General features: G+C 37.7%; 1 protein-coding gene across 5 annotated transcripts in view; it reads right to left on the reverse strand.

The window, feature by feature from the left end:
• VPS8 (VPS8 subunit of CORVET complex) overlaps window positions 1-26,309 on the reverse strand; it is a 293,055-nt gene that overhangs the window by 149,957 nt on the left and 116,789 nt on the right. For all 5 annotated transcript variants that reach the window (XM_082625439.1, XM_082625440.1, XM_082625441.1 and 2 more), the window contains 4 exons: window positions 15,176-15,218; window positions 13,745-13,817; window positions 13,343-13,462; window positions 4,819-4,890 (listed from right to left, as the gene is read on the reverse strand). In XM_082625439.1, coding sequence (XP_082481565.1) covers window positions 4,819-4,890; window positions 13,343-13,462; window positions 13,745-13,817; window positions 15,176-15,218 — 308 coding nt within the window. The remainder of the gene's footprint in view (window positions 1-4,818; window positions 4,891-13,342; window positions 13,463-13,744; window positions 13,818-15,175; window positions 15,219-26,309) is intronic.

Raw genomic sequence — 26,309 nt, forward strand, 5'->3', positions numbered from 1 at the left:
AAGTTGTAATCTGTGTGTGTATCTAAATTCCAATTTATAATATTCAAAGAGCTTTCTATAGCTTTAAAATACCCAGTCATCACTCCCTTTCAGTGTGCAGGTCCTCTCCTAGGACTCAACTCTCAGGGCCCAACTAGTGCCCTTCTCTGCTTTTAGCTCTTCCTTTTGCTCTGAAGTGTAATTTTAACTATCTGATCCTAGAAACACCTTCAAAGGAAACAGTTCTAACTCACAGCCCATTCCCTTGCCACCTCAGCAAGTTATCATCCTAGAAATTTTAGTTTCTTTTCATTTCCTCTCTGACCGATTTCAGAGACCATACTTACAAAATTTTCTGAGCAATCTTACAAAAAGTCACAAATTAACAGCTTTCCCCCTTTGTATCTGCAGCCATTCAGCACCCATGATAATGCCTGAGGTTTGATGCTCACTCACCTGTTCTCTGGTCCTTGCCTATGCTCCCTCAGAAAAACACTTTAACAAATGAGTACAACTCTATCACCAGAAATGAGAAAATAATCTCAAAAGTTCATTCTTCATTGACCCTAGGTAAATACTATCAAAACAATATACAAGATGCAGCCACTATGGAAAACAGTATGGAGGTTCCTTAAAAAAACTAAAAATAGAGCTACCATATGAGCCAGCAATCCCACTCCTGGACATGTATCTGGAAAAGATGAAAACTCTAATTCGAAAAGATACATGCACCCCACTAAAGAAGCAGCACTATTTTACAATAGCCAAGATATGGAAGCAACCTAAGTATCCACCAACAGACAAATGGCTTTAGAAGATGTGGTTTATATATGTAACGGAATATTACTTGGCCATAAAAAACAATGAAATAATGCCATTTGCAGCAAACATTGATGGAACTAGAGAATATTATACTTTAGTGAAGTAGTTCAGAAAGACAAATATTATATGATATTACTTATATGTGGAATCTAAGAAATAATACAAATGAATATATATATAAAACAGAAAGAGATTCACAGATATAGAAAACAAACTTACGGTTACCTATGGGAAAAGGGGGTGGGGGGGTCAATCAGGAGTATGAGATCAATGGATACAAACTACTATACATAAAACAGATAAGCAATAAGAATTTACTGTATAGCACAGAGAACTATATTCAGGATCTTGTAATAACCTATAATGGAAAATAACCTGAAAAATATATATATATAAAAAACTGAATCGGGCTTCCCTGGTGGCGCAGTGGTTGAGAGTCCGCCTGCCGATGCAGGGGACACGGGTTCGTGCCCCGATCCCGGAAGATCCCACATGCCGCGGAGCGGCTGGGCCCGCGAGCCATGGCCGCGGAGCCTGTGTGTCCGGAGCCTGTGCTCCGCAACGGGAGAGGCCACAGCAGTGAGAGGCCCGCGTACAGCAAAAAAAAAAAAAAAAAAAAACTGAATCACTTTGCTGTACACTTGAAACTAACACAATATTGTAAATCAACTCTACTTCAATTAAAAAATATATATATACAAGAGCACAATTCACCAACAGTAAGAGTTTAAGTACTTCATGGAGCTTTATTTCCTTCATTTGGATCATTCTTCCAACTTAGTACAGTTTTATTTTTATTTTTTTAAATTTATTTTTATTTTTGGCTGCATTGCGTCTTTGCTGCTGCGTGTGGGCTTTCTCTAGTTGCGGCGAGTGGGGGCTACTCTTTGTTGCTGTGCACCAGCTTCTCATCGCGGTGCCTTCTCTTGTTGTGAAACACGGGCTCTAGGTGTGCAGGCTTCAGTAGTTGTGGCTCATGAGCTCCGTAGTTGTGGCTCGTGGGCTCTAGAGCACAGGCTCAGTAGTTGTGGCACACGGGCTTAGCTGCTCCGTGGCATGTGGGATCTTCCCAGACCAGGGCTCGAACCTGTGTCACCTGCATTGGCAGGTAGATTCTTAACCACTGCACCACCAGGGAAGTCCCTTAGTACAGTTTTAAATTCGAATTCTAATTCAATCAACTTGCAAACATTTCTTGAACATCTACCAGGTTGCAGGCATCGTGCTGGACATGTTTCTGTTTCTGGGCATGTTAAAACAATGACCAAAAAAAAAAAAAAATCCTTACAGTTGCTACCTACAGGAAATTCATTCCAGGTAGGAAAATATACATGTAAACGATTACTATAGTGTGCCAAGTGTAGCATGAAGTGTTACATGAACACAGAGAAGAGGCAAATAACCAAACTGGAAGTGTGAGAGAGGGTTCTAAAAGTTTCTCATGGATGGTATTTGAGTTATGTCTTAGAAAATGGCTAGGAATTTGCCAGGTAGGGAAAGGGAAAGAAAAGGCATGGTGGGATAAAAGAAAACTCACACAAAGAACATAAGCTGTAAAGGTGACACAGAAAGTTCACTGAATTCCAACAATTTAAAACTGTTGAGAAGGGAGTCCCCTGGTGGCCTAGTGGTTAGGATTCTGGGCTTTCACTGCCGTGGCCCAGGTTCAATCCCTGGTTGGGGAACTGAGATCTTGCAAGCTGCGCAGTGTGGCCAAAACAAACAAAAAACAAAATAACAAAAACAAACAAAACTGTTGAGGAGTTCATAATACAGAATGGTGCGGGGGGGAGCGGTAAGGAGGGTCAGAGAGGGGAGCAGTTATAGAGAAGTAGTCAGGGACCAGAAAATATAGAAGCATCTTTTTTTTTTTTTTTTTTTTTTTTTTTGCGGTATGCGGGCCTCTCACCGCCGTGGCCACTCCCGTTGCAGAGCACAGGCTCCGCACGCGCAGGCCCAGCGGCCATGGCTCACGGGCCCAGCCGCTCCGCGGCATGTGGGATCCTCCCAGACCGGGGCACGAACCCGTATCCCCTGCATCGGCAGGCGGACTCTCAACCACTGCGCCACCAGGGAAGCCCTATAGAAGCATCTTGAATGTCGTGTTAAACAGTTTAGATGGGTATGGCAGAAACTAATAGTTGTGCTCCAACATCTGTTCCTTCCTTCTAATTTAGAAACAGAACTCCTCATTTTTAGCTAAACACATGGCCACCCACAAAATAGAGTACATTTCTCAGTCTCTGTTAGCATCTAAGGGGCCATATATCTAAGTTCTGATCAACATGATATAAGCAGAATTGCAGTACACAACTTCTAAAAAATTTTCTGAAAGAAAGAACACTTTCTTCTTCATCTCTTTCTGCATTCAGGCTGGCTAGAATGCAGAGGTGATGGCTGGAGCCTCAGTAGCCACTTTGGGCCAAAAGACACAAACCACATACTAAGAATAACAGCAGTAAGACAGAAGGATTGTACATCACTGATAAGTTTGTGAAGCTACTCTACTAGATCAGGTTGCCTACCCTCCAGACTTACAGGAGAAAACTAAATTTCCATAACAAGCTATTATTATTTTGAACTTCCTCTCACAGCAGAACTTAATTTCAACTGAGCCAAGGGGGAGCCATAGAAGAATATTAGGTAGAAGAGAAGTAAGATCATGAATTAAAGAAGGACAAGAGGGGCTTCCCTGGTGGCACAGTGGTTGAGAGTCCGCCTGCTGATGCAGGGGACACGGGTTCGTGCCCCGGTCCAGGAAGATCCCACATGCCGTGGAGCGGCTAGGCCCATGAGCCATGGCCAATGAGCCTGCACGTCCAGAGCCTGTGCCCCACAACGGGAGAGGCCACAACAGTGAGAGGTCCGCGCACCGCCAAAAAAAAAAAAAAAAGGACAAGAATAAGACCATTTGGGAAGGTATTTTGGAAATCTAGGTGAAAATTCTCCATACTAGCCACCTGGATCAAACTGGTATTATTTGGGAGCTTAGCAATTCTATTTTCTTATTCATCACTGCCTATCTTACAAGGTCAATAAATAGCTCAAATGAGATCATGTATATAAATGAGCTTTGAAAATTATGAAGAACTATTATAAATGTAATTAATGCATTAATGTTATGCACAACTAGAGAATATTTTAATTTTAGTCTCTTGTCCAAAATAATCTAAAAGTTACTAAGAGGATGAAATCTCCATTTTATGGCCAAGTGAACAGGACGAAAATTCTAAGCTTTCAACTACAAGAAGAAACTGGTGTGGCTGAAGCTGTGCAGATGGACAGAAAAGGAATCATTCACTAGCAACAGTATGAATCTCAAAATAGCTTTCAACTGAATCTAGTTAGATTTAGATTGGGATGATCATCTCTGTGTGCCTCAAATCATTCTTAAGTGTCACCATCATCTCAGTTCCATGGCAAAACTATGTATGGCACTACCTTAGCAACACAGTGGTGTTGGTATGAGACAGAAGGAGACTCTTTTTTTTTTCTTTTTTTTGGCGGTACACAGGCCTCTCACTGTTGTGGCCTCTCCTGTTGTGGAACACAGGCTCCGGATGCACAGGCTCAGCGGCCATGGCTCACGGGCCCAGCTGCTCCACAGCATGTGGGATCTTCCTGGACCAGGGCACGAACCTGTGTCCCCTGCATCGGCAGGCGGGCTCTCAACCACAGCACCACCAGGGAAGCCTCAGAAGGAGACTCTTCACATTAATTAGTTCTCAAAGCATTCTGAAGTTAGTCTCCATTACTGAATGTAATCATACTAATATAGGAATTATCACAATATGCATTTCTCAAGAGTAGCACTCTGTAGCTGAGACACATTATATTTTTTGAACGAATGCTTTGTCTTCAAAAGCTGAATAAAGTACTAAGACATCATAATAAAATTTTTAAATGATTGCAACATATTACTTTATTAAACAAGATTATTTTAGAACTTGCTATCAAATAATTCAGTTTTCTTTATATAAACATCAATACAAAGACATATATTCTTTGAATACTTACTTTCAACAAAATATCCACAATACGTTGTTGATATTCTACAGCTTGCTTGTCATTTTTAAAATCTTCAAAAGTCTGAAAGGGAAAAAGAAATTTTTAAAAAGTAAGTATTATTTGGAAATTTTAGAAGGAAACAAGATATTAAATTCTTGTTAATAGTCAGGTAAATTGCAAATAAGGTAACCACTCCTCATCAGGTTTTTCCTGATATATCTTTAATAAGTTATTTTTAGTGAGTTAAATAGAAAGCTACAGTATTCAATATTGCATAGTATTCTGAATAAATAAAAAGTATAAACATATAGTGATTATTATATAACCAAAAAGTGACTCAGGAAAGGAAGGCAAAGTTTACAGGCAACAAAAAAGAAAGAACACTAATGGCAAGAGGCACTTTGTGAGCAAGGGTTTGAAAAGGATGAAATACATGTTACATGCTCAGCCATCATTCCGTCCATGCTATTTGGAAATAATAACTGAAATACAGTTTGTTAACTGTCATGAAAAATAATTTTCATGATTTCCATGACAACTTGGAAAAAATGATGCTCAACAATAGGTATTTTTAAAAATTATTATGGTAGAACTGTCACAATGTTAAAAACCTCAAGGATACATACAAAGAATAGGCATTCTATTTTCAAAACACTGCCAAGTACAGCATTTTTTATTTTATGCCCTTGCTCAAGTACAGCCAAATATATTTTGAATAGAACAAGCACCCACGTATATGACAGCACCAGATTCTGAAAATACCTAGAAGCTATAGGATGCATATATGAAGAAATTGAAATTATATTCACTATAAAAAAATTTAAATGAAAATATTTACTGAATAATAAGCATGATGAAAGACTTGAAGATCTGCCTATGGTTTTCACTTAGCACATTTGGCCCTTAGTAATGTTTAAATCCACACAGCAATAATTTATTGCTTACGATCCTGAAGCAAAAAAACAGACTACATATTGTCCCAATAGATTAACAAAGAATTTCAAAGCCACAAACTTTCAAGACTACATCATAGTTACATTCAAACCAGAACACTTGCTGTTCTTTAAATGGGCCCTGAGCTTCCCCAGCTTCTCCAAAGTACCTCGGCTCGTGCTGTTCTCTTACTAGCATGTCCTTCCTTCCCTTTTCTTGTCTGACACACAGTAAGCACTTTAATCAACGACTAGTGATTTGTCCAGTTAATTACAGAGGAAAATAAAATCTTTAAAAAATATTTCTTCTTCAACTAGAATGCTTTCCTGCCAGTTAGTTAAGAAAAGCTTAAATGAGTTACCTAGGGGACTTGTAGGAACTCTTAATATGGAAAGCTCAAACAGAGGGTATTTTGATGCTTACATGGGTTAAATATGACCTGGCCTGAAGACAGAAAGATGGTCTAGAAAGTCTCTCAGTTCTAAGGTTTATGAGAACAACAAACACGCTCACACTCACACAAATGCACACACACCCTTCCCAGGGCGTGTGGCCAAAATGAGATGTCACTCTGCCGTCACAGAGACAAGGTACTATCTGCTAATACAACTGCTATTCAACTAAACACAAAACCACGGAGAATTAACATATGTATTAAACAACTACAGCATTGACAGCAAGTAAAAAAGAATTTCCGTATCCACTTTCCTTTTGGCAGCATGTATTCACTGCTTTGAAACACATATTGCAAGTTTACTTCTGTAAACATAATTAAGTGGTGATATACTTTCTTATGAATGTTGTGATACACATAATGACATATTTTAATTGTAGTTAACAGCTGCCACCAAAATGGCACATTTATGTTAAAACATTATCATTCCACAAAGATGCTTCTAATTATACAATGCTTGTTAGAGGAATAACATGCAAAGATGTCCTAATGGAGAATGACAGGGTTTGTGAAGTGCAAAGGTAGACCTAAAATTCAAGTCCAAAGTCACCTGTGAATTTGGTCATAAAAACTTCTTTCTGTAGCCCCTTAAAAACTATTATAGGGTTTCTGTAAGATAATGATAGTTGGCTAAAGCCTGATCCAGGGGTCAAGAAACATTCTCTGTAAAGGGCTAGAGAGAAAATATTTTAGGCTTTGTGGGCTACATGTGGTTCGTACGACATAGTCTTCTTCTCTTTTTATAACCTTTAAAAAAAAAATACTCTTAGCTCACACAAGCTAGAGGCCAAATGGAGCTGGATTTGGTCTACAGACTGTGGTTTGTCAACCCCTGACCTAATAGCTTCACACATCTCCCAATAAGATCCGTGTATGTAGAAAAGAACAAAAAGAATCACCCAACCCAGGCTAATGGGAAAACCAGAAGGACAACAAATGTTACATACTTCAACTTATATAAAAGTGGGAAAGTAAACATCCCAAATTAGCAAAGTTGGCTCCAAAGCCCATAAAACCAAAAAGAGGTCAGGATAGAACTGGGTAGAGGGAAGGAGGGTGTGACGAGGTTTCAGTAGGAACAGAATACCTATAATATCAAATGGAATTCACCTCCAAAAGAAAGGGGAAATCCACCCTGGGTGAGGAAATAATGAGGCCACATCTGCAACCTGGTGGATCAGCACACTGGCTAATAGGAAGAACAAAGGAAGAGGTCTGGAAACTATGGATCGGAGGCCTTGGTAAGATACAGCTTTTAACATAGAAAAGGGAATGGAGAGATATTCCTTGGAGGCTTGTGGTAAAGAAGAAAGTGGCTCAAGATAAAGGTCCTAATAAAACAAGAGACTGTCAAAGATTGAGAAGATAGGCTATCCCCAAAACACACTATTTATTTAAAAAATTGCACTTGGTTGTAGCAAATAAAGAAGGTACTTGAATGCGGAAAATAGTATGTAATTTTCCCCCACCATCCAACAAGGTCACCTATTATTGCTAGTCCAGAAAAATCCAACATAAAAAAATGACAATAAAAACAGCAAATGAAGGCACTCAAGAATAAAACAAAATAAAAACTAGTCACAAGATTGAAGTAAACTATAACAATATCCCAACATATATGAAATATATTTAAACATACAATTGTAGATTTGAAAGAACATCACAAACCATAAATTTAGGAACTCATAAAAGTAATGAACAAAGAGCAGGAAGATAGGAAATAGCAGCTAACTGAACTCAGGCAAAAACTGAAAAAAAAAGTCATCTCAGAAATGAAGACAGAATTACAAGCCACCAAAGGGAGAACAGATATGACCAAAAGCACTATAAAGAGAAATAGAGAGTGTAAATGAAAAGAACCAAGAAAATGAAATTAAATAAAGAAGGAAATAAAAGAGAACAAAAAAAGGTGATAAATATAGAGGATAAAGAAGATACAATATACAAATAAATGGAGTTTTTGAAGATGAAATACAAAATAATGAAGCAGAAAAAGTATTTAAATCTATGTTCAAGAAAACTTCTTTAAATAAAAAGACTCGAATTCACATACTTGAAAAGGCCCACAGTACATATATGGCAAAACTGACCCAAAATAGTCAATTCTGAGTAATATCTTAGAGTTAAAATATTAGTCTTTAAATATAAGGAAAAAAGTATTCTGTCCTCTAGGAAAAAAGATTAAGTCCTTGGGAAAGTTAAAAAATGTCAGGTTGACATCAGTTTTCCTTATGGCAGTATACAAATGCAAGGTAAGTGGGAGGCAAGTGTTATTTTACTTTATCAAGAATTTTAAATTGTACAATAGTAGAGAAACATTACATTGAATCCTTATCACTCAGAAAACTACACTGAAAACTATAAAATATTACTGAGAAAAATTAAAGAAAACCTAAATAAATGGAACAGTATACCTTTTCATGGGTCACAAAACTCAGTATTGTTAAGATGTCTATTCTTAAATTGACTAAACACTGAACACAATCCTAATCAAAATCCAGGCAGGCTTTTGTAGAAATTAACAAGATAACTCAAAATTCATATTGAAATGCAAAAAAAAAAAAAAAGAAAGCCCAAAACTACAAAAGACAATGTAATTTTGAAAAAGAACAAGAACATGGAAGAGCTAACATAATGTGATTTTCATACTCATTATAAAGCTACAGTAATCAAGGCAGTGTGGTACTGGCATCAAGACAAACAGACCAGTGGCATAGAATACAGTTCAGAAGCAGACCCACATATACGCAGATGATGCATCTTTGACAAAGTACAAAGACAACTCAGTAGAGAAAGGACAGTCTTTTTGTCAAATGGTGCTGTAAGAGTTAGATATCTATACGCAAAAAAAGAAAGAAGAACTTGCATCTAAACCTTGTACCACACGCAAAAATGTCTTCAAAATGAATCACAGATCTAAATGTAAAACCTAAAACCATAAAAGTTCTCACAGAAATACAAGAGAATATCTTTGTGACCTTGGGTCAGGTCAAGATTTCTTAGATACGGCACCAGAAGCAACATCCATAAAACAAAACTAATAAATTAGACTTGATCAAAATTTAAAACTTCTGCTATTCAGAACACCTTGTTAGGAGAATGAAAAGACAAACTACAGACTGGGAGAAAACATTTGCTAAACTTACGTAATCTGATAAAAAACATATATTAAAAAACTCTCAGAACAAGAAAACAAACACAATTTTTAAAAATAGGGGGAAAATTGGCAAAAAAAATTGATATTTTCAACAAAGAGGATATATGGATGGCAAACATAACTCCTTTGCTAATATATTTTAATGAAAAGATGTTTAATATTATTTGTCAGGAGGGAAATATAAATTAAGACCACAATGAGATACCACTATACACCTATTAGAATGGTCAAATTAAAAAGATCAACCAGGGACTTCCCTGGTGGCACAGGGGTTAAGAATCTGCCAGCCAATGCAGGGGACACAGGTTCGAGCCCTGGTCCAGGAAGATCCCACATGCCGCAGAGCAACTAAGCCTGTGCGCCACAACTACTGAGCCTGCATGCCACAACTACTGAAGCCCATTCGCCTAGAGCCCATGCTCCGCAACAAGAGAAGCCACCGCAGTGAGAAGCCTGGGCATCACAATGAAGAGTAGACTCCACCAGCTGCAAGAAAGCCCACGGGCAGCAACGAAGACCCAATGCAGCCAAAAATAAATAAATAAATAAATTAGTTAATTAATTAATTAATTTATATATTAAAAAAAAGATCAACCATACCAAGTGTTGGAGAGAAGATGAAGAACTGATACTCTCATACACTACTGGAATGTAAGCTGGTAGAACCACTTTAGAAAAGTCTTGTCAGTTTCTTCTTAAGTAAAATAATACACTTAACAAATGACCCAGCAATTCCATTATTTGGTATTTACTCAAGAGAAATAAAGATATATGTCCACACAAAGGCCTTTATGTAAATATTCATAATAGCTTTATTCATAATAACTTAAACTGGAAACAACCCCAAGGACCAACTATTGGTGAATGGATCAAATTATATATCCATAAAATAGAAAATTACATAGCCATAAAGAGGAACAACTTATTGGTATAAGCCACAGCATGGATAAGCCTCAAAAGCATTATTTTAAGTGAAAGAAGCCAGAAAAAACTACAAAGTATATGATTCTATTTAAATAACATTTTAGAAAGGCGAAACTATACTGTCACAAAGCAGACCAGCAGTTGCAAGGGGCAAGGGACTCAGTACAAAACTGCAAGTGACCTTTTGTTCTATATCTAGATCGTGGTAGTGGCTACAAGACTGCATATGTCTGTCAAACTCTTCTCTTGAAATGGATGAATTATATTTTGTATAAACTGTACCTCAAGAAAGCTAAATTTAAAAACCTCATTTGAAAAAATATTACAAAATTTTTAAAAGTGGGAAAATATGATTTAAAAGTCTGTCATCTAAATTCTTTTCTGCCTCCCTGAAAATGTTCTTTTTATTAAGGTATACTAATTAGGAAAGTCATATGAGTAATCAATTATGGTAGACATAATAGGCAGTGAATCTAGAATTTAGGATCCTACATCTTACCCATTTCTCCAGCTGTAATACTTGGGAATGCAGCCAACCCCTGATGCACACACACAAGGAAGCCTCCACTTGTCTTTTAGGCATTTCAAATTCATTAAGTCCAAAAGAGAGCTAATTTTCTACCTCTACCACACTTCACCATTACTTTGCACCACCACCAACCCCAACCCATCCCTCTCCCAAGAAACCTGTTTCTCCTCTGATTTCCTGTTGAATCCACAAGTAAACCACTATACATCCAGTTTACCAGGTCAGAAATCTAAGAATCTTTGATGCTTCCCTATTTGTCTTATCTTTCACATCCAACTGTATATTAAGCCCTAAATCTTAGGCTGATTTGTCTCCTAAAATATCTTTCAAATCCTTTCATGTCTTGGTTACCCCCACTGTCACTGCCCCAATCAAGCCACCATTACCTTCTATCTAGATTACCACAAAATTTTGCTAACATCTTCCTGTCTCCCATCTTATCTTATTTCAATCCATTTTCCATTCAACAATCAGAGGGAATTTTTCTAAACTACAAATCATGATATTTTTCTACCTAAAAGGCTTCAATGGCTACCTGCTGCTCTAGTATAAAGTCCAAACTTCCTACCATGGATAACAAAACTCAGACTCTACCTAACTCTCTAATTTCTCTCTCTGCAGGCTTCCTTACACTTAAAGATGTGGCCATACTGAATTTTTTCAATTACCTGAACACACATTGCTCTGTCTTATTTCCAGGCCTTTTTACATAGTCTGTCTTTCTGCCTAGAATATTTTTCCCTATCCTTAACCTAACTTCTACATATCCTTTGAGACTCACCATGGACATCATTTCGTCCAAGACACCTTCCTGAACCCCCCATTAGATTCCCTTTCTAAGTGTTCTTACAGCATCCTGCACTTCTCCAGTGACACATCTTACACTGTGCTATAATTAGTTATCTACAAGTCTGGATCCTCTTCCTCCACAAAAGCAGGGTTTATATCCTGTCAGCCCAGGGTACACACCCAGTTAGTACGGTACATGTGATATATTTGACACTCAAATATTCGTCAAGTAAATGACAGAGATTTTATTGCAGCCTTACAATCAATGCCAATATCATAATTCAGACATGAGCATAATTCCAATCTTCAGTGCTACCACAGCCCTTTAAAACAGGAAAATTAGGTAAAATTCTTTGTTGCTCTCTATCATGCTTTCTGAACCCCAGCCCCACCACTTCTTGTTTCTTTTATCCTACATGCCAGACACTAAGTACCCTTATACTCTATTCTGGGCGTCTAAGGTCTCCTAAACCAACTAGATCTGACTTCTCTTTTTTAATTAATTAATTAATTAATTAATTTTATTTTTGGCTGCATTGGGTCTTTGTTGCTGCACGTGGGCTTTCTCTAGTTGCGGCGAGCGGGGGCTACTCTTTGTTGCGGTGTGCGGACTCCAGGTTTGCAGGCTTCAATAGTTGTGGCATGCGGGCCCAGTAGTTGTGGCTCACGGGCTCTAGAGCGCAGGCTCAGTAGTTGTGGCACACAGGCTTAACTGCTCCACGGCATGTGGGATCTTCCCAGACCAGGGCTTGAACCCATGTCCCCCGCATTGGCAGGCGGATTCTTAACCACTTCACCACCAGGGAAGTCCCTAGATCTGACTTCTAAGTTTCTTTTCCCTTCTTCCTATGCTATTAAAGTTACTACTTCTGAAATCAGATTTTCAAATTAAACTAATGCAAAATATGATATGAGTGGGATCTCAACCTTCTCACAGGCATTTTTAAAAATTATAAGTTTATTATTCAACTTACAAAAGTACTATATGCTCATTAAATAAATTTACCCCATCTCACACAGTTAATCTCTATTAATATTTAGAAGTACTTCCTTCCTGGTTTTTCTCTCCGAATATTGTACACATACAATATTTGGTTTTTTAATAATTTGTGAGCCTGCTGCTTCACTAAACACTAAATGTAAGTGCTGTCCATATTATCAAAAGCTTTTTAGAAAACAACTACAATATGATTTAATTGGGAAAGTATATCATGTGTTATATAATTATTCCTCTGGGGGCATTTTCACAGTGACTCTGGCTCACCCAAATCCATCTTTAATAAAACATGTACAAGGATGCTTTTTCAGCAAGCTTCCACGTTCCACTTCAACTCCAGTTACTTCTACTATCATCACCACCACATGTCGTTCAGAGCAATCTTCCATATTTAGTACACAAACTAACAATTTATGAAATCAAGGATGTACCACATCTAACCCTGCTTTAACTTTTTAATAAGGATGTGTCAGAAAGAGACAGAGAACAGAGACAGACAGACAGACACAGAGAAACAGGAAGAGAGAGAGGAAAGAGAGTGGAAGGAAGGAGGAAAGGAAGGGTAGAAGGGAGAAAAACAATTAGAAAATATGGGTGGCAAAACAAAATTAAACATTTGAAACCCTGCCTTACTGCTAGGGCATAAAAACTGTACGTGCATAAGGACTATTATTTGTCTTTCTTTCTATTAGAAAAAAATTATCACCCTGACTCCTTTTAAAAATACCTTAGAATCGTATTATTTCTTACCAGTGCCAATACATTTAGAAATTCTCTTGTGTCAAAATGTAGCAAAGTCCGTATATAGGGATAGATTTCTTCCTCAGGGGGAGCTTCTGTTGAATGCAGGCGAATTAAAAATTCAAAAACCTACAAGTTGAAAAAAAAAGGTGATTATTTTCTCACCTTACAAAGTATCTTGCTGAAGCAATGATTCCCATTTGGATAAAATAAAAGCAGGTTGAATTTACTTTAAATTGCCACTGTGTTATAACTTCTCTAACCTCTCTCAGCTATAATTACTGGCTTCAGTGATAGAATGTAGCCTCTCTCCTGTCACAGCTAATAACTCCTGACCCATGTGTAACCCTATTACAATTTGTCTTTATTGTATTTTAACAAGAGTAAAAACACTATGAAAATAGCACCAACCTGGTTTTTAACCAAGGGAACAAGATCTTCGGGGATGTCACCAAGGGGATAGGCACGACCTGCTAGACAACAGCTAGAAGAGAAGAAAGAGAACAGATTTGGTGATTTATAATAGGCTAAATAACTTTCTGGGAACACATTGTTTCTCAAACCCAAGATAGTAGTTTGAAGTTTAAGCAAGCTCAGCTTTTGTCAGTTAGGTCAGGTCCAAGCCCAGATCAAGATGATAGCCAGTTCAGAAAATGTGGGCAACAGAGGTGGTGGTGAAATAACACACCCTGTAACTGAGTAACAGCTTTCATTTTTTCTTATTTTTCCTATGAAAAACTCAAGCTGCACTAAATGGGCAAGAAGGAATAAGGACAGATGACCTAAAAGTCTCATATCCAGCATCTGGAAAGAGACTAACAGCATCATTATACTGTTAACAGGTAAAAGCCTCATGTTCTCAGAGACTTTTAAATCCAGTGGTTCTAAGAATGGTGAATAAAGATGGGGAATGAGCCAGGCTAAAAAATATCTGTAGTCAGACAAGCCTTCAGGGAGAATTAGAATCTCATGAGAAATTAACTGTACAGTTTCACCTCCAAATCAGACCTTCCTAATGGCTAATGACTTGCTTTGTGGGCTGGATTATAAAAATGTCTCCTGAATATGCCCTCATTTTGGCAGCGGGGGTAGGGAGAAGTGAATTTTAAGTGAATTTGAAGCAGTCATCAATTTTGAATGTTAGAGACAGCTAGATACCTACATATTCTTAAAAGTTTAACGTACAGAAGATAAAGTACTAGGTAAATGCTATACATGTTCTTCTACACTAAAAAATCAATGTAACAAATATGAAATAAGTCTCGAAGTTAATTCTGATGCATAAAGAAGCTAAAATGATGTGCCAGCAGGTTCTGCCACCTTCCTGCCTGTCTGCCATCCAGTTATCTATGTAAAAGCTCTATTGGGACACAGTTCTGAGCCTGTATAGTCTATTGGAAGAACTCTGTTTCAGAAGTAAGGACATAAACATTTCAGCTCACTCTGTCACTAACTTCTTCATGATGCAAACTAATCTCTTGCCCTTATATATAAAATATGGACAAATACATATCCCACAGACTTGTTGGTAGTAAAAGTAAAATACTCTGTATCAGGGTTTCTCAACCTCTGCCCTTTTGATACTTTGGGAGAGAGAATTCTTTGTTGTGGGGACTACCCTGTACATTACAGGATGCTCACCAGCATCCCTGGCCTCTACCCACCAGATACCAGTAGCATCTCTACCCCACCCCAGCTGTGACAAAGCAAAAAGGTCTTTAGGCATTGCAAATGTCTGGCAGAGGGGAGAGGGGATGGGGGACAGAATCACCCACCGTTCAGAAGCACTGCTATACGTGAAAGAACACTGAAAAACGCATAAATAAATTAAAAATCTCTTACCTAATATATACAAGAAGCTTGTTGCCCATAACAACTTGCTCATCTAAAATAGAGAAGTATCTTTAGCAATTCTCTCTCAAAACCTTTTCAGAAATATAATCTTTATGTGGAAACAAAAAATAAAACTTGGCATTTGAGGTGTGGTAGGTATATTCCCAAACAATAGAAAAGTGAGATAAGACCACTTTAATTATTATTATTTTTAGAATTTCCTTTAGAGTCTTTTCACAGACACAAAATCAATGAGTCACTCAAGGGTACATGTAGAAGGTATAAATCTTAGTGTAGAGGTCTATGTATTGTTGGCTTAACGAATAGCTTGGACCCAGGGAAGGTATTGAGCAGGCAATGAGTTGCTGAATTAACTAATTAATATTAAGGCATAACTATAATGTCTTCTTATTTGTAACATGGACTCTTGTTCACAAATGTTTAAGAAACTTAAGACTAAACACTCTTTCGGACCCTTTGTATCCTAAGTTACATCTAAAATGTAAGATTCTGTCATCTGGTAGTATAAACCTATTTCTTGGTTAAAAGAAATAGGAAACATAATTAGACTAAGTTTTAGGCTAAAAGATCAAAGTTAACAAAGAATAGTGTAAGAGCATCAGGAGTGGGTGAAGTGATCAGTAAGCCTTACAGTGCGCAGATTACAGGAATCTGTAGTTGGTAATACTGATGAACTGAAATTTCTACTTCTGACATGAATACTGGAATAATGCAAGCAAGTGTATATCTCTTAATCAATAATCCTTTATAAATACTCCAAATCTGTGTTGTTGTAAGTGCAAATAAACTTGAATTGCTCAAAATTGTATGAATAATTATTCTGCTTCAATTCCATTTTTCCAATCAATAAACGTTGTTTTTTAGAGAAGTTTTAATTATGTTCACAGCAAAACTCAGAGGAAGGTGTAGAGATTTCCCATCTACCCCTTGATCCCCACACCACACGACCCCCCAGCTGACAACACCCTGCACCAGTGGGACATTTCTTATAATCAATGAACGTACACTGGCACATCATTACCACCTAAAGCCCACAGTTCATATTAAGGTTCACTTTGGGTGTTGTACATTCTATGCGCTTTGACAAATGTACAATGACATGTATCCAGCATTATAGTATCATACAGAATAGTTTCAATGCCCTAAAAATCCTGTGCTGTACCTATTCATCCCTCCATTGCCCCCAACCCCTAACAAACGCTGATTCTTTTACTGTCTCCATGGTTTTGCCTTTTCCACAATGTCATATAATCAGAATCATACATGATGTAACCTTTTCATACTGGCTTCTTTCACTTAGCAATGCATTTAAGTTTCCTCCAAGTCTTTTCATGGCTTGATAGTTCATTTACCTTTAGTGCTGAATAATATTCCATTGTATGGATGTACCACACTTTATTCACCCATTCACCTTCTTAAGAATATCTTGGTTGCTTCCAAGTCTGGGCGATTATGAAGAGAGCTACTATCAACATCTGTGTGGAGGTCTTTGTGTGGATAAATATTCAACACCTTTGGGTAAAGGAGTGTAACTGTTGGATCATACAGTAAGAGTATGTTTAGTTTTATAAGCAATTGCCAAACTGTCTTCCACAGTGGCTGTACCATTTTGCATTCCCACCAGCAATACATGAGAGTTCCTATTGCTCCACATCCTAGCCAGCATTTGGTGTTGTTGATGTTCCAGATTTCAGCCATTCTAATAGGTATGTGTACTGGTATCCCACTGTTGTTTTAATTTGTAATTCCCTGAGGATGTTGAACATCTTTCAATATACTTACTTGCCATCTGTATATCTTCTTTGGTGAGATGTGTGTTCAGGTCTTTGCTCATTTTTTAATCACATTATTCATTTTTTTTAATAAATAAATTTATTTATTTATTTATTTTTGGCTGTGTTGGGTCTTTGTTGCTGCGCGCGGGCTTTCTCTAGTTGTGGCGAACGGGGGCTATTCTTTGTTGCAGTGCACGGGCTTCTCGTTGTGGTGGCTTCTCTCGTTGCAGAGCACAGACTCTAAGTGCACGGTCTTCAGTAGTTGCGGCACGCAGGCTCAACAGTGTGGCTCGCAGGCTCTAGAGTACAGGCTCAGTAGTTGTGGCACACGGGCTTAGTTGCTCTGCAGCATGTGGGATCTTCCTGGACCAGGGCTCGAACCCGTGTCCCCTGCATTGGCAGGCAGATTCCTAACCACTGTGCCACCAGGGAAGTCCACGTTATTCATTTTCTTGTTGTCAAGTTTTAAGAGTTATTTGTATACTTTGGATAACAGTCTTTTGCAAATATTTTCTCCCAGTCTGTGGATTATCTTCTCATTCTCTTGACATTGTGTTTTGCAGAGCAAAAGTTTTTAATTTTAATGAAGCCCGGATTATCAATTACTTCTTTCATGGATAATAATCTTTCTTTCATGGATGGTGTTGTATCTAAAAATTCATCACCATAACTACAGTCAATTAGGTTGCTGCCTGCGTTACCTTCTAGATATTTTATAGTTTTGCATTTTCCAATTAGGTCCATGATGTACTTTGAGTTAATTTTTGTGAAGAGTGTAAGGTCTGTGTCTAGAGTCAACTTCTTTGTGTGTGGATGTCCAGATGTTCCAGCACCATTTGTTGAAAAGACTATCTTTACACAAATGTATTGCCTTTGCTTCTTCAAAGATCAGTCGTCTATGTTTATGAGAGTCTATTTCAGAGCTATTTTATTCTACCGATCTTTTTTTTAATGCTTTTGCCAATACCACACTGTCTTGATTACAGTAGCTTTATATTAAGTCTTGAAGTCAGGTAGTGTCAGTCCTCCAACTTTGTTCTTCTGTCTAAATACTGCCTTAGCTATTCTGGGTCTTTTGCTTCTCCATATAAATTTCAGAATCAGTTTGTTAATATCAAAAAAAAAATAACTTGCTGGGATTTTGACTGGGATTGCACTGAATCTGTAGATCAACTTGGGACAAAATGACATCTTGACAGTACCATGAACACAGAATATCCCTCCATTTACTTAGTTCTTTGATATCTTTCATCAGAGTTTTGTAGTTTTCCTCATACAGATCTTGTACAAACTTTGTCAGATTTATGCATAAGTATCTCATTTTTTAGGGTGCTAATATAAATGGTAATGTGTGTCTAATTTCAAATTCCACTTGTTCACTGCAGGTATATAGTAAAGTGACTGCCTTCTGTATATTAATTTTGTATGTGCAAACTTGCAACAACTGTTTATTAGTTCCAGGAGTTTTGGGGTCAATTCTTTCAGACTTTCTACATAAATGATCATGTCACCTGTAAACAAAGACAGTTTTATTTCTTCCTTCCAAATCGTTATAGCTTTTATTTGCTTTTCTTGTCTTTTTGCATTAGCTAGGACTTTCAGTATGATGTTGAAAAGCAGTGGTAAGAAGAGGACATCCTTGCCCTGTTCCTCACCATTGTTTCTCATCAATAAGTATGACATTAGCTGTAGGGTTTCTGTACATTTTCTTTACCGAGTTGAGGAAGTTTTCCTCTATTCTTAATTTGCTGAGAGTTTTTATCATGAATGGGAGTTGGACTTTGTTAAATGCTTTTTTGGCATCTACTGATATATGATCATGTGATTTTTCTTCTCTAGCCTACTGATGTGATGGAATACATTAATTAATTTTCAAATGTTGAAGCAGCCTTGCATACCTGGTATAAAATCTCAGTTGTGGCGTATAATTTTTTTTATAGCTTGTTGGATTCAATTTGCTAATACTTTGTTGAGAATTTTTGCATTTATGTTCATGAGAGATACTGGTCTGTAAGTTTTCTTTCCTTGTAATGTCTTTGATTTTGGTATTAGGGTAATGCAGGCCTCATAGAAAACGTTAGAAAGTATTCCCTGAGCTCTGTCTTCTGAAGAGACTGTAGAGAATTGGCATAATTTCTCCCTTAAATGGTTGGTAAAATTCACCAGTGAAACAAATCTGGGCCTGGTGCTTTCTGTTTTAGAAGGTTATTAATTACTGGTTCAATTTCTTTAATAGATACAGGCTTATTCAGATTGTCTGTTTCTTCTTGTGTGAGTTTTGGCAAATTTTATCTCTCAAAAAACTGGCCTGCTTCATCCGGGTTATCAAATTTATGAGCACAGAATTGTTCATAATATTCTTTTATTATCCTTTTAATGCCCATAGGATCTGTACGGTTGTCCCCTCTTTCATTTCTTTTTTTTTTTTTTTTTTTTTTTTTGCAGTACGCGGGCCTCTCACTGTTGTGGCCTCTCCCGGTGCAGAGCACAGGCTCCGGACGCGCAGGCTCAGTGGCCATGGCTCACAGGCCCAGCCGCTCCACGGCACGTGGGATCTTCCCGGACCGGGGCACGAACCCCTGTCCCCTGTCTTTCATTTCTGATTATTAGTAATTTGTGTCTTCTCTCCTTTTTATCTAAGTTAGCCTGACTGGAGGCTTATAGATTTTATTGATCTTTTCAAAGAAACAGCTTTTGGTTTTAACCAAATCCCCCCAAATCAACAATTTTCTCAACTGATTTCCTGTTTTCAATTTTATTAATTTCTGCTCTAATTTTTCTTTTCTTTTCTTCTGCTCTCTTTGGATTTAATTTGTTCTTCTTTTTCCAAATTCCTAAGGTAGAAGCTTAGAGTATTGATTTTAGATCCTTTTCTTTTCTGCTATATGCATTCAGTGTTATAAATTTCCCTCCAAGCACTGCTTTTGCTGCATCTCACAAATTTTTGTAAGCATTTTCATTTAGTTCAAATCACTCTTAAATTTATCTTGAGATTTCTCCTTTGTCCATGTATTACTTAAAAATATGTTGTTTAATTTCCAAGTATTTGGGAACTTTCCAGCTTTCTTTCTCTTAGTATTTTCTAGTTTAATTTCATTGTGGTCTGAGAGCAAGCATTATATGATTTCTATTCTCTTAAGTTTGTTGAGGTGTGTTTTATGACCCAGAACATGGTCTATCTAGGTGAATGATTCATGTGAGCTTGAGAAGAATGTGTAATGTGTTATTGTTGGATAAAGGAGACTATAGATGCCAGTAGTATCCAGCTGAATGACGGTGCTTAGTTCATAACTTCAGCTCAACTATGTCCTTACTGATTTTCTGCCTGCAGGATCTGTCCATTTCTGATAGAGTGGTGTTAAAAGTTTCCAACTGTAACAGTGGATTTACCTATTTCTCCTTGCTATTCTATCAGTTTTTGCCTCGTGTATTTTGACACTGTTGTTAGGTGCACACAGATCAAGGATCATTACGTCTTCTTGGAGTATTGTGTGATGCCTCTCTTTATCCTTGATAATTTTCTTTGCTCTGAAGTTGGCTGTGTCTGAAATTAATACAGCTACTCCAGCTTTCTTTTGAGTAGTATTATTATAGTACACCTTTCTCTATTTCTTTACTTAATGTGTCTTCATATTTAAAATGGGTTTCTTATACCCAACACTTAGTTGGGTCTTGTTTTTTAATCCATTTTAACAATCTCTTTTAATTGGTATAGACTACTGATATTTAAAATGATTAACATAGTTGGATTAATATCTACCATATTGTTACTGTTTTCTATTTCTTGTTCTTTATTCCAAATTTTGTCTTCAACACTTTTTCTGCCTTTTGTAGTCTTAACTGAGTATTTTATATGACTCCATTTTCTCCCCTTTCATATTACAACTATTATGTGTCTATTTTTAGTCGTTGCCCTCAAGTTTGCAGCATACATTTACAACTAATCCAAACCTACTTCCAAATAGCACTATACTGCTTCATGGGTAGTACAAGGACCTTATAATAACAAAATAGTCCTAATTCCTCCCTCCTATAACTGTATCCTTGCTGTCATTCATTTCATTTATACATAAGCATACACACACACGCATATAATATCAAATACACTATTGTTATTATTATTTTGAATAAAGTGTTATCTGATGGCTCAATTAAGAGTAAGAAAAATGTGTTTTTATTCTACCTTTACTAATCATTCTCTGATGCTCCTCCTTTCTTGGGTCCAGATTTCTTATCTATATTATTTTCTTTCTCTCTAAAGAACTTCTTTTAACATTTCTTGCAAGACATTTCTATTGGTAACATTCCCTCAATTTTTGTTTGTCTAAGAAAGTCTTTATTTCTCTTCTGCTTTTGAAGAATTCCTCAGGGTACAAAATTCTATGTTGGTGGGTTTTTCTCTCAAAACCTTAAATATTTTATTCTCTCTTTACCTTTTATTTTCTGCAATTTGAATATATGCCTACCTGTAGGGTTTTTTGTTTTGTTTTGTTTTGTTTTCTGTTTATCCTGCTTGGTGTAATCTAAGCTTCCTGGATCTATGGTTTGGTGCCTGACATTAATCTGGGGAAATCCTCAGTCATTATTGTTTCAAATATTGCTTATGTTCCTTTCTCCCTTTCTTCTCCTTCTGCTATTCCCATTACGTGTATGTCACACACTTTGTAACTGTCCTGTAGTTCTTGGATATTCTGTTTTTTTTTTTTTTTTCCAGTCTTCTTCTCTTTGCTTTTCAGTTCTAGAACTTTCTAACGTTATATCCCCAAGCTCAGAGATTCTTTCCCCAGCTATGTGTCTGGTCTACTAATGAGACCATCAAAGGCATTCTTCATTTCTGCTACACTGTTTTTGATGTTTAACATTTATCTTTGATTCTTTCTTAGAATTTCCATCTCTCCGCTTATATTATCCACCTGTTCTTGCATGTTGTCTACTTTTTCCATTAAATCCCTTAATATATTAATCATAGTATTTTTTAAATTCCTGGTCTAATAATTCCAATACTCCTGCCACATCTAAGTCTAGTTTTGATGTTTGTTCTGTCTCTTCAAACTTCAAACTCTTCGACTTTTTTGCCTTTTAGTTTGCCTTGTAATTTTTGAAAGGCACACATGATGCACTGGGTAAAAGGCACTACAGTAAATAGATCTTTAGTAATGTGGTAGTAAGGTGTGAAGAGAGGGAAGTGTTCTATAGTCTTGATTAGGTCTCAGTCTTTTGGTAAACCTGTGACCCTGGAATGTGAACTTCACCAGTGCTTCTCAGTATTTTTCCCCCTTAGGTGGACAGATGGGTTGAAGGTGCTGGAGCTGGGTATTTTCCTTCTCCCAGGTAAGTTCAGCTCTGATAAACCCACAGCAGGTCAAGCTTCGGCAAAATAGCTTTTCCTGAAGGTCGGCTTTAGTTAAGAAACACAGAATACTCTGACATATTTCAAAATGGTTCCTTTCCCCCATCCCCCTGCAGAAGCACAAGGGATTTTTCCTTATGATCACTGTGAGAACCCAGTAGCAGTCCTGGAGGTAAATTTCACAAAAGTGTGGAGGCTTCCCTATGACTGGGTCCTCCTGGAGTTTTTAAATTTCAGACTTGTTCACATTGAGCCTGCAACAAATCATCAATTGCAGTTCAGATTTTCCTACCCTAGCACTGGTTCCTGCAGAGGTGTCTGATCCTGTCAGTTGTGATTCTCTGCATCTGCCTGTCTCTCTAGTTTTTGGTGCAATGGTTTGGCCTGTGACCTTACTTCTCTGGCAGATCTAAGAAGAGTTGTTGATTTTTCAGTTTGTTGAGCTTTTTACTTGTTGGTAGGACAGAGCGGTGACTTCTAAATTCTTTCTCTGCCAGACCAAAAACCAGAAGTCCCAAATGTTACTTGATCCAACTCAATTAGCATGGTACATGGTAGCAGTCACTTTACAGATATAACACGTTCATGTTTATTGGCTAATTAGATAAACCTTTATTGCTAGAAATCTCAGATAGGAGGCATCTAGCTCACGACATTCCTAGAGAGAGTTAAATTTACTTGTTTAACATATCCATCTCCATTATTCCATTACCATGAGTTTAAGGGCATGGAGTCTATCTCTGTGTTCCTAGCATCCAGCACAGCATCTGGAACATGGAAGTGCTTGGTAAATATATACTGAATTGACACAGTATTTAATTTTCCTGACCCCCTTTCTACTTTTCTCTCCCCAAAATCTTTTTTTAGACAATTTTCTGTTGCAAAAGCTCATCCACTCCATTTGGAATTCTTAATAGTCTTTTTTTTTTTTTTAAAGTAGGTCCTTGTTGGTTGGAGTTCTTAATAGTCTACTTTAACTTCTGTTACATATATTATGTGGAAGAAAATTTTCAAGTTTGTTTCAAAAGGATTAGTTTCAGGGCAACTGAAAACGGACTAAGACTAAAGAGGGACTAAGACTCTACCAAATTATCCTCCGTGCTCCTGTCCTTACAGAAAAAAAACCCTATAAAACCTGGACATAATACAAAATGCTACCTGAAGCTACTGAGGAGGGAATAGAAGTAGACAAGTCTGGCAGGGAGTTCACACTCACTGGGAAGAGGACAGACTGGCAGCCACACAAGTAACTTCACACAGAGGCGGTGGGGAATGGAGAACTCCTAATCTTTCTGGCATAGGGGACCAGAAAAGTGAAGCCAGGAAACCATGAATGTGGAAGAGACTAGGGGAAGCCCAAAAGGGAAAGAGTCAAAGAGGGGATCTCCAAACTATCTACCCACATCCGTGACTGATCCCTAAACCAGCATGTACAAACAACAGTCAAAGCAGCTCAGCCATACAGAAAAAGTCAGAACCATGACTGGAGTTCCCTCCCTGAAGGTCCTGAAGTGTGAAGAGAAGCAGACAGGCTCTGGTGTGGAGTTCATGTGCTCAGAGGAGAGGAGACAGGGCGGTATACAAGTAAATTACCATCACAGGCTTTCAGCCTGTGACTAAGTACAGTCTGTGTGGCAAGCACAGCAGCAGCTGGGGGCTCACATGGGAAAACCAGCAATTTTTCTGGTTGGGGAAATAGAGAAAGCAGGACATGTGAACAGTAAACAGACTGGCAGAATCTTGCAAAAAGAAAGCCAGAAGGAGGATCCTCAAACTTGACTACCTTCATCACTGACTGATCCCTAAGCCACACATGTGGGACAGAATCAAAGCAGACCAGCTAAAGACAAAGGCCCTTTTGAGAAGAGACTGGAGATACAATGGAAAGCTACAATAGAGTCTGCAATTCAAGCCCAGCCAAGAAAATTACCTGATAAAATAAAGAGAAAAAATTCTCAGTGAAGAAAAATAACAGAACCCAGAATCTCCATAATGTAACATTCAAATATCCAGGATACAATCTAAAATTATCCAACATGTGAAGGAACAAGAAAATAAAACATATTTTTCTTAAGAGAAAAGAAAATCAAGTCCAATCCTGAAATGAACAAAATGTTAGAACTGATAAGAATTTTAAATCAACTATTATATTTATCCTCAATGAAACAAATCATGTTTCAATGCACGAAAATTTGAACAGATAAATGAAGAGATGCGGGAAAGAAACAGAAACAATAAAAAAAAAAACCAAATAAAAATTACAGGGCTTCCCTGGTGGCGCAGTGGTTAGGAGTCCGCCTGCCGATGCAGGGGACATGGGTTCGTGACCCGGTCCAGGAAGATCCCACATGCCGTGGAGCGGCTGGGCCCGTGAGCCATGGCCGCTGAGCCTGCGCGTCCGGAGCCTGTGCTCCGCAACGGGAGAGACCACAACAACGAGAGGCCCTAGTACCGCAAAAAAAAAAAAAAAAAAAAAAATTACAGAATGGAAGAATACAATTGTGGGAGATAAGAATGCACTGAGTGTATTTAACAGCTGAGTTTACATCAAAGCGTGAACCTGAAAGTAGAGCAATAGAAATCATCCAAGGAGAACAACAGAGAGGAAAAAAGAGCAAACCAAACAAAACCAAAACCCAGAGGGACTGACCTATGAGATGCTGGAGGAAGAACCTTCAATAATCTGCTCCTCCATGAAAGCAAAGAGAAGACTGGCAGAAACAGTCAAAATCAACTTTTCCAGAACTCTTGAAATTAACTGAAGGCTTGAAATAATCCACGGAGTGTTTATTCAAGAAAAATGCCTGAATCTCAGTAAGAACTGTGAGCTTCATGGTGGCTTAACATTACCTAGTCCCATCCCCTTTCCCCCAGCTTCACCGTAGCTTTGAAACCAACCACCTTGCAGCTATGGTAGCTGTGAAAACAAGCAACCTAGCAACCACTCCAGGGGGCCAAATGGGTTTGGAGCTCCCCAAAAGCCCATCCTTAAGAGAACTGTCACTACCTAACCTATCTGGCAGCTCACTCAACAGCTCCATTCTCAGGGCTTGTCTTTTTTTCGTCCTGACTCAGAGCTTACTCTAAGCAAACAGCACTATCCCCAAGGCACATTATTTAACTTTACAGGTGCCAGAGGCAGTGCCTCCAGAAGAGACTAGAGACCCACCAAAAACCTTAAAAGGAAAAACTGGAGAATGAGAGGTCTGCAGAGGCTTTCAAAAGCTCCAACATATTTCTGGAACTCTAGAAAGACATGTGCATGTACAGAGCTGTGGACATACACAGAAAAGACCTGTAAAGGCCTACAACCTATGGCTGACTTTGAGGATCTGCATAAGCAGGAAGTAAAGGCTAATAAGGCAGAATTGTAAACTGTCTGCCAGAGCATTAGAAACCCCAAAATAAAATGAAGCAAAAGCTGACAGACCTAGAGTCAGAAATAAACATTTCAACAATAACATTTAGATGCTTCAATACTCCTCTTTCAATAATGGATAGAACAATTAGCAGAATAGGAACAGGAAGGAGAAGTTTTGAATGAAACTATAAGCCAACTAAACTTAGAAGACATCTATAGAACACTCCACTCAACAACAAAACACATTCAACACATTATTTTCAAATGCACTTGGAATATTCTCCAGAATAGGCTTTACATTAGACTATAAGTTTCAATAAATTAAAAAAACCAGAAACCATACAAAGTATGTTCTCTAACTGTAATGGAATGAAATTAGAAATCAGTATCAGAAGGAAATGTGAGAAATTCACAAATATGTGGGAATTAAACAGCATACTTCTAAATAACCAATATCACAAGGGAAATTAGAAAATACTTTGAGATAAATGAAGACACAACATACCACAACTTATGGGATGCAGCTAAAGCATTGCTTAGAGAGATATCTGCAGCTGTAAACAGCTATTTTAATAAGGAGGAAAGATTTCAAATCAATAGTCTAGACTTTCACCTCAAGAAACTCAAAAAAAAAAT

This window comes from Mesoplodon mirus (genome assembly GCF_964341445.2).
Source record: "Mesoplodon mirus genome assembly, chromosome: 6".
Classification (NCBI taxonomy): Eukaryota; Metazoa; Chordata; class Mammalia; order Artiodactyla; family Ziphiidae; genus Mesoplodon; species Mesoplodon mirus.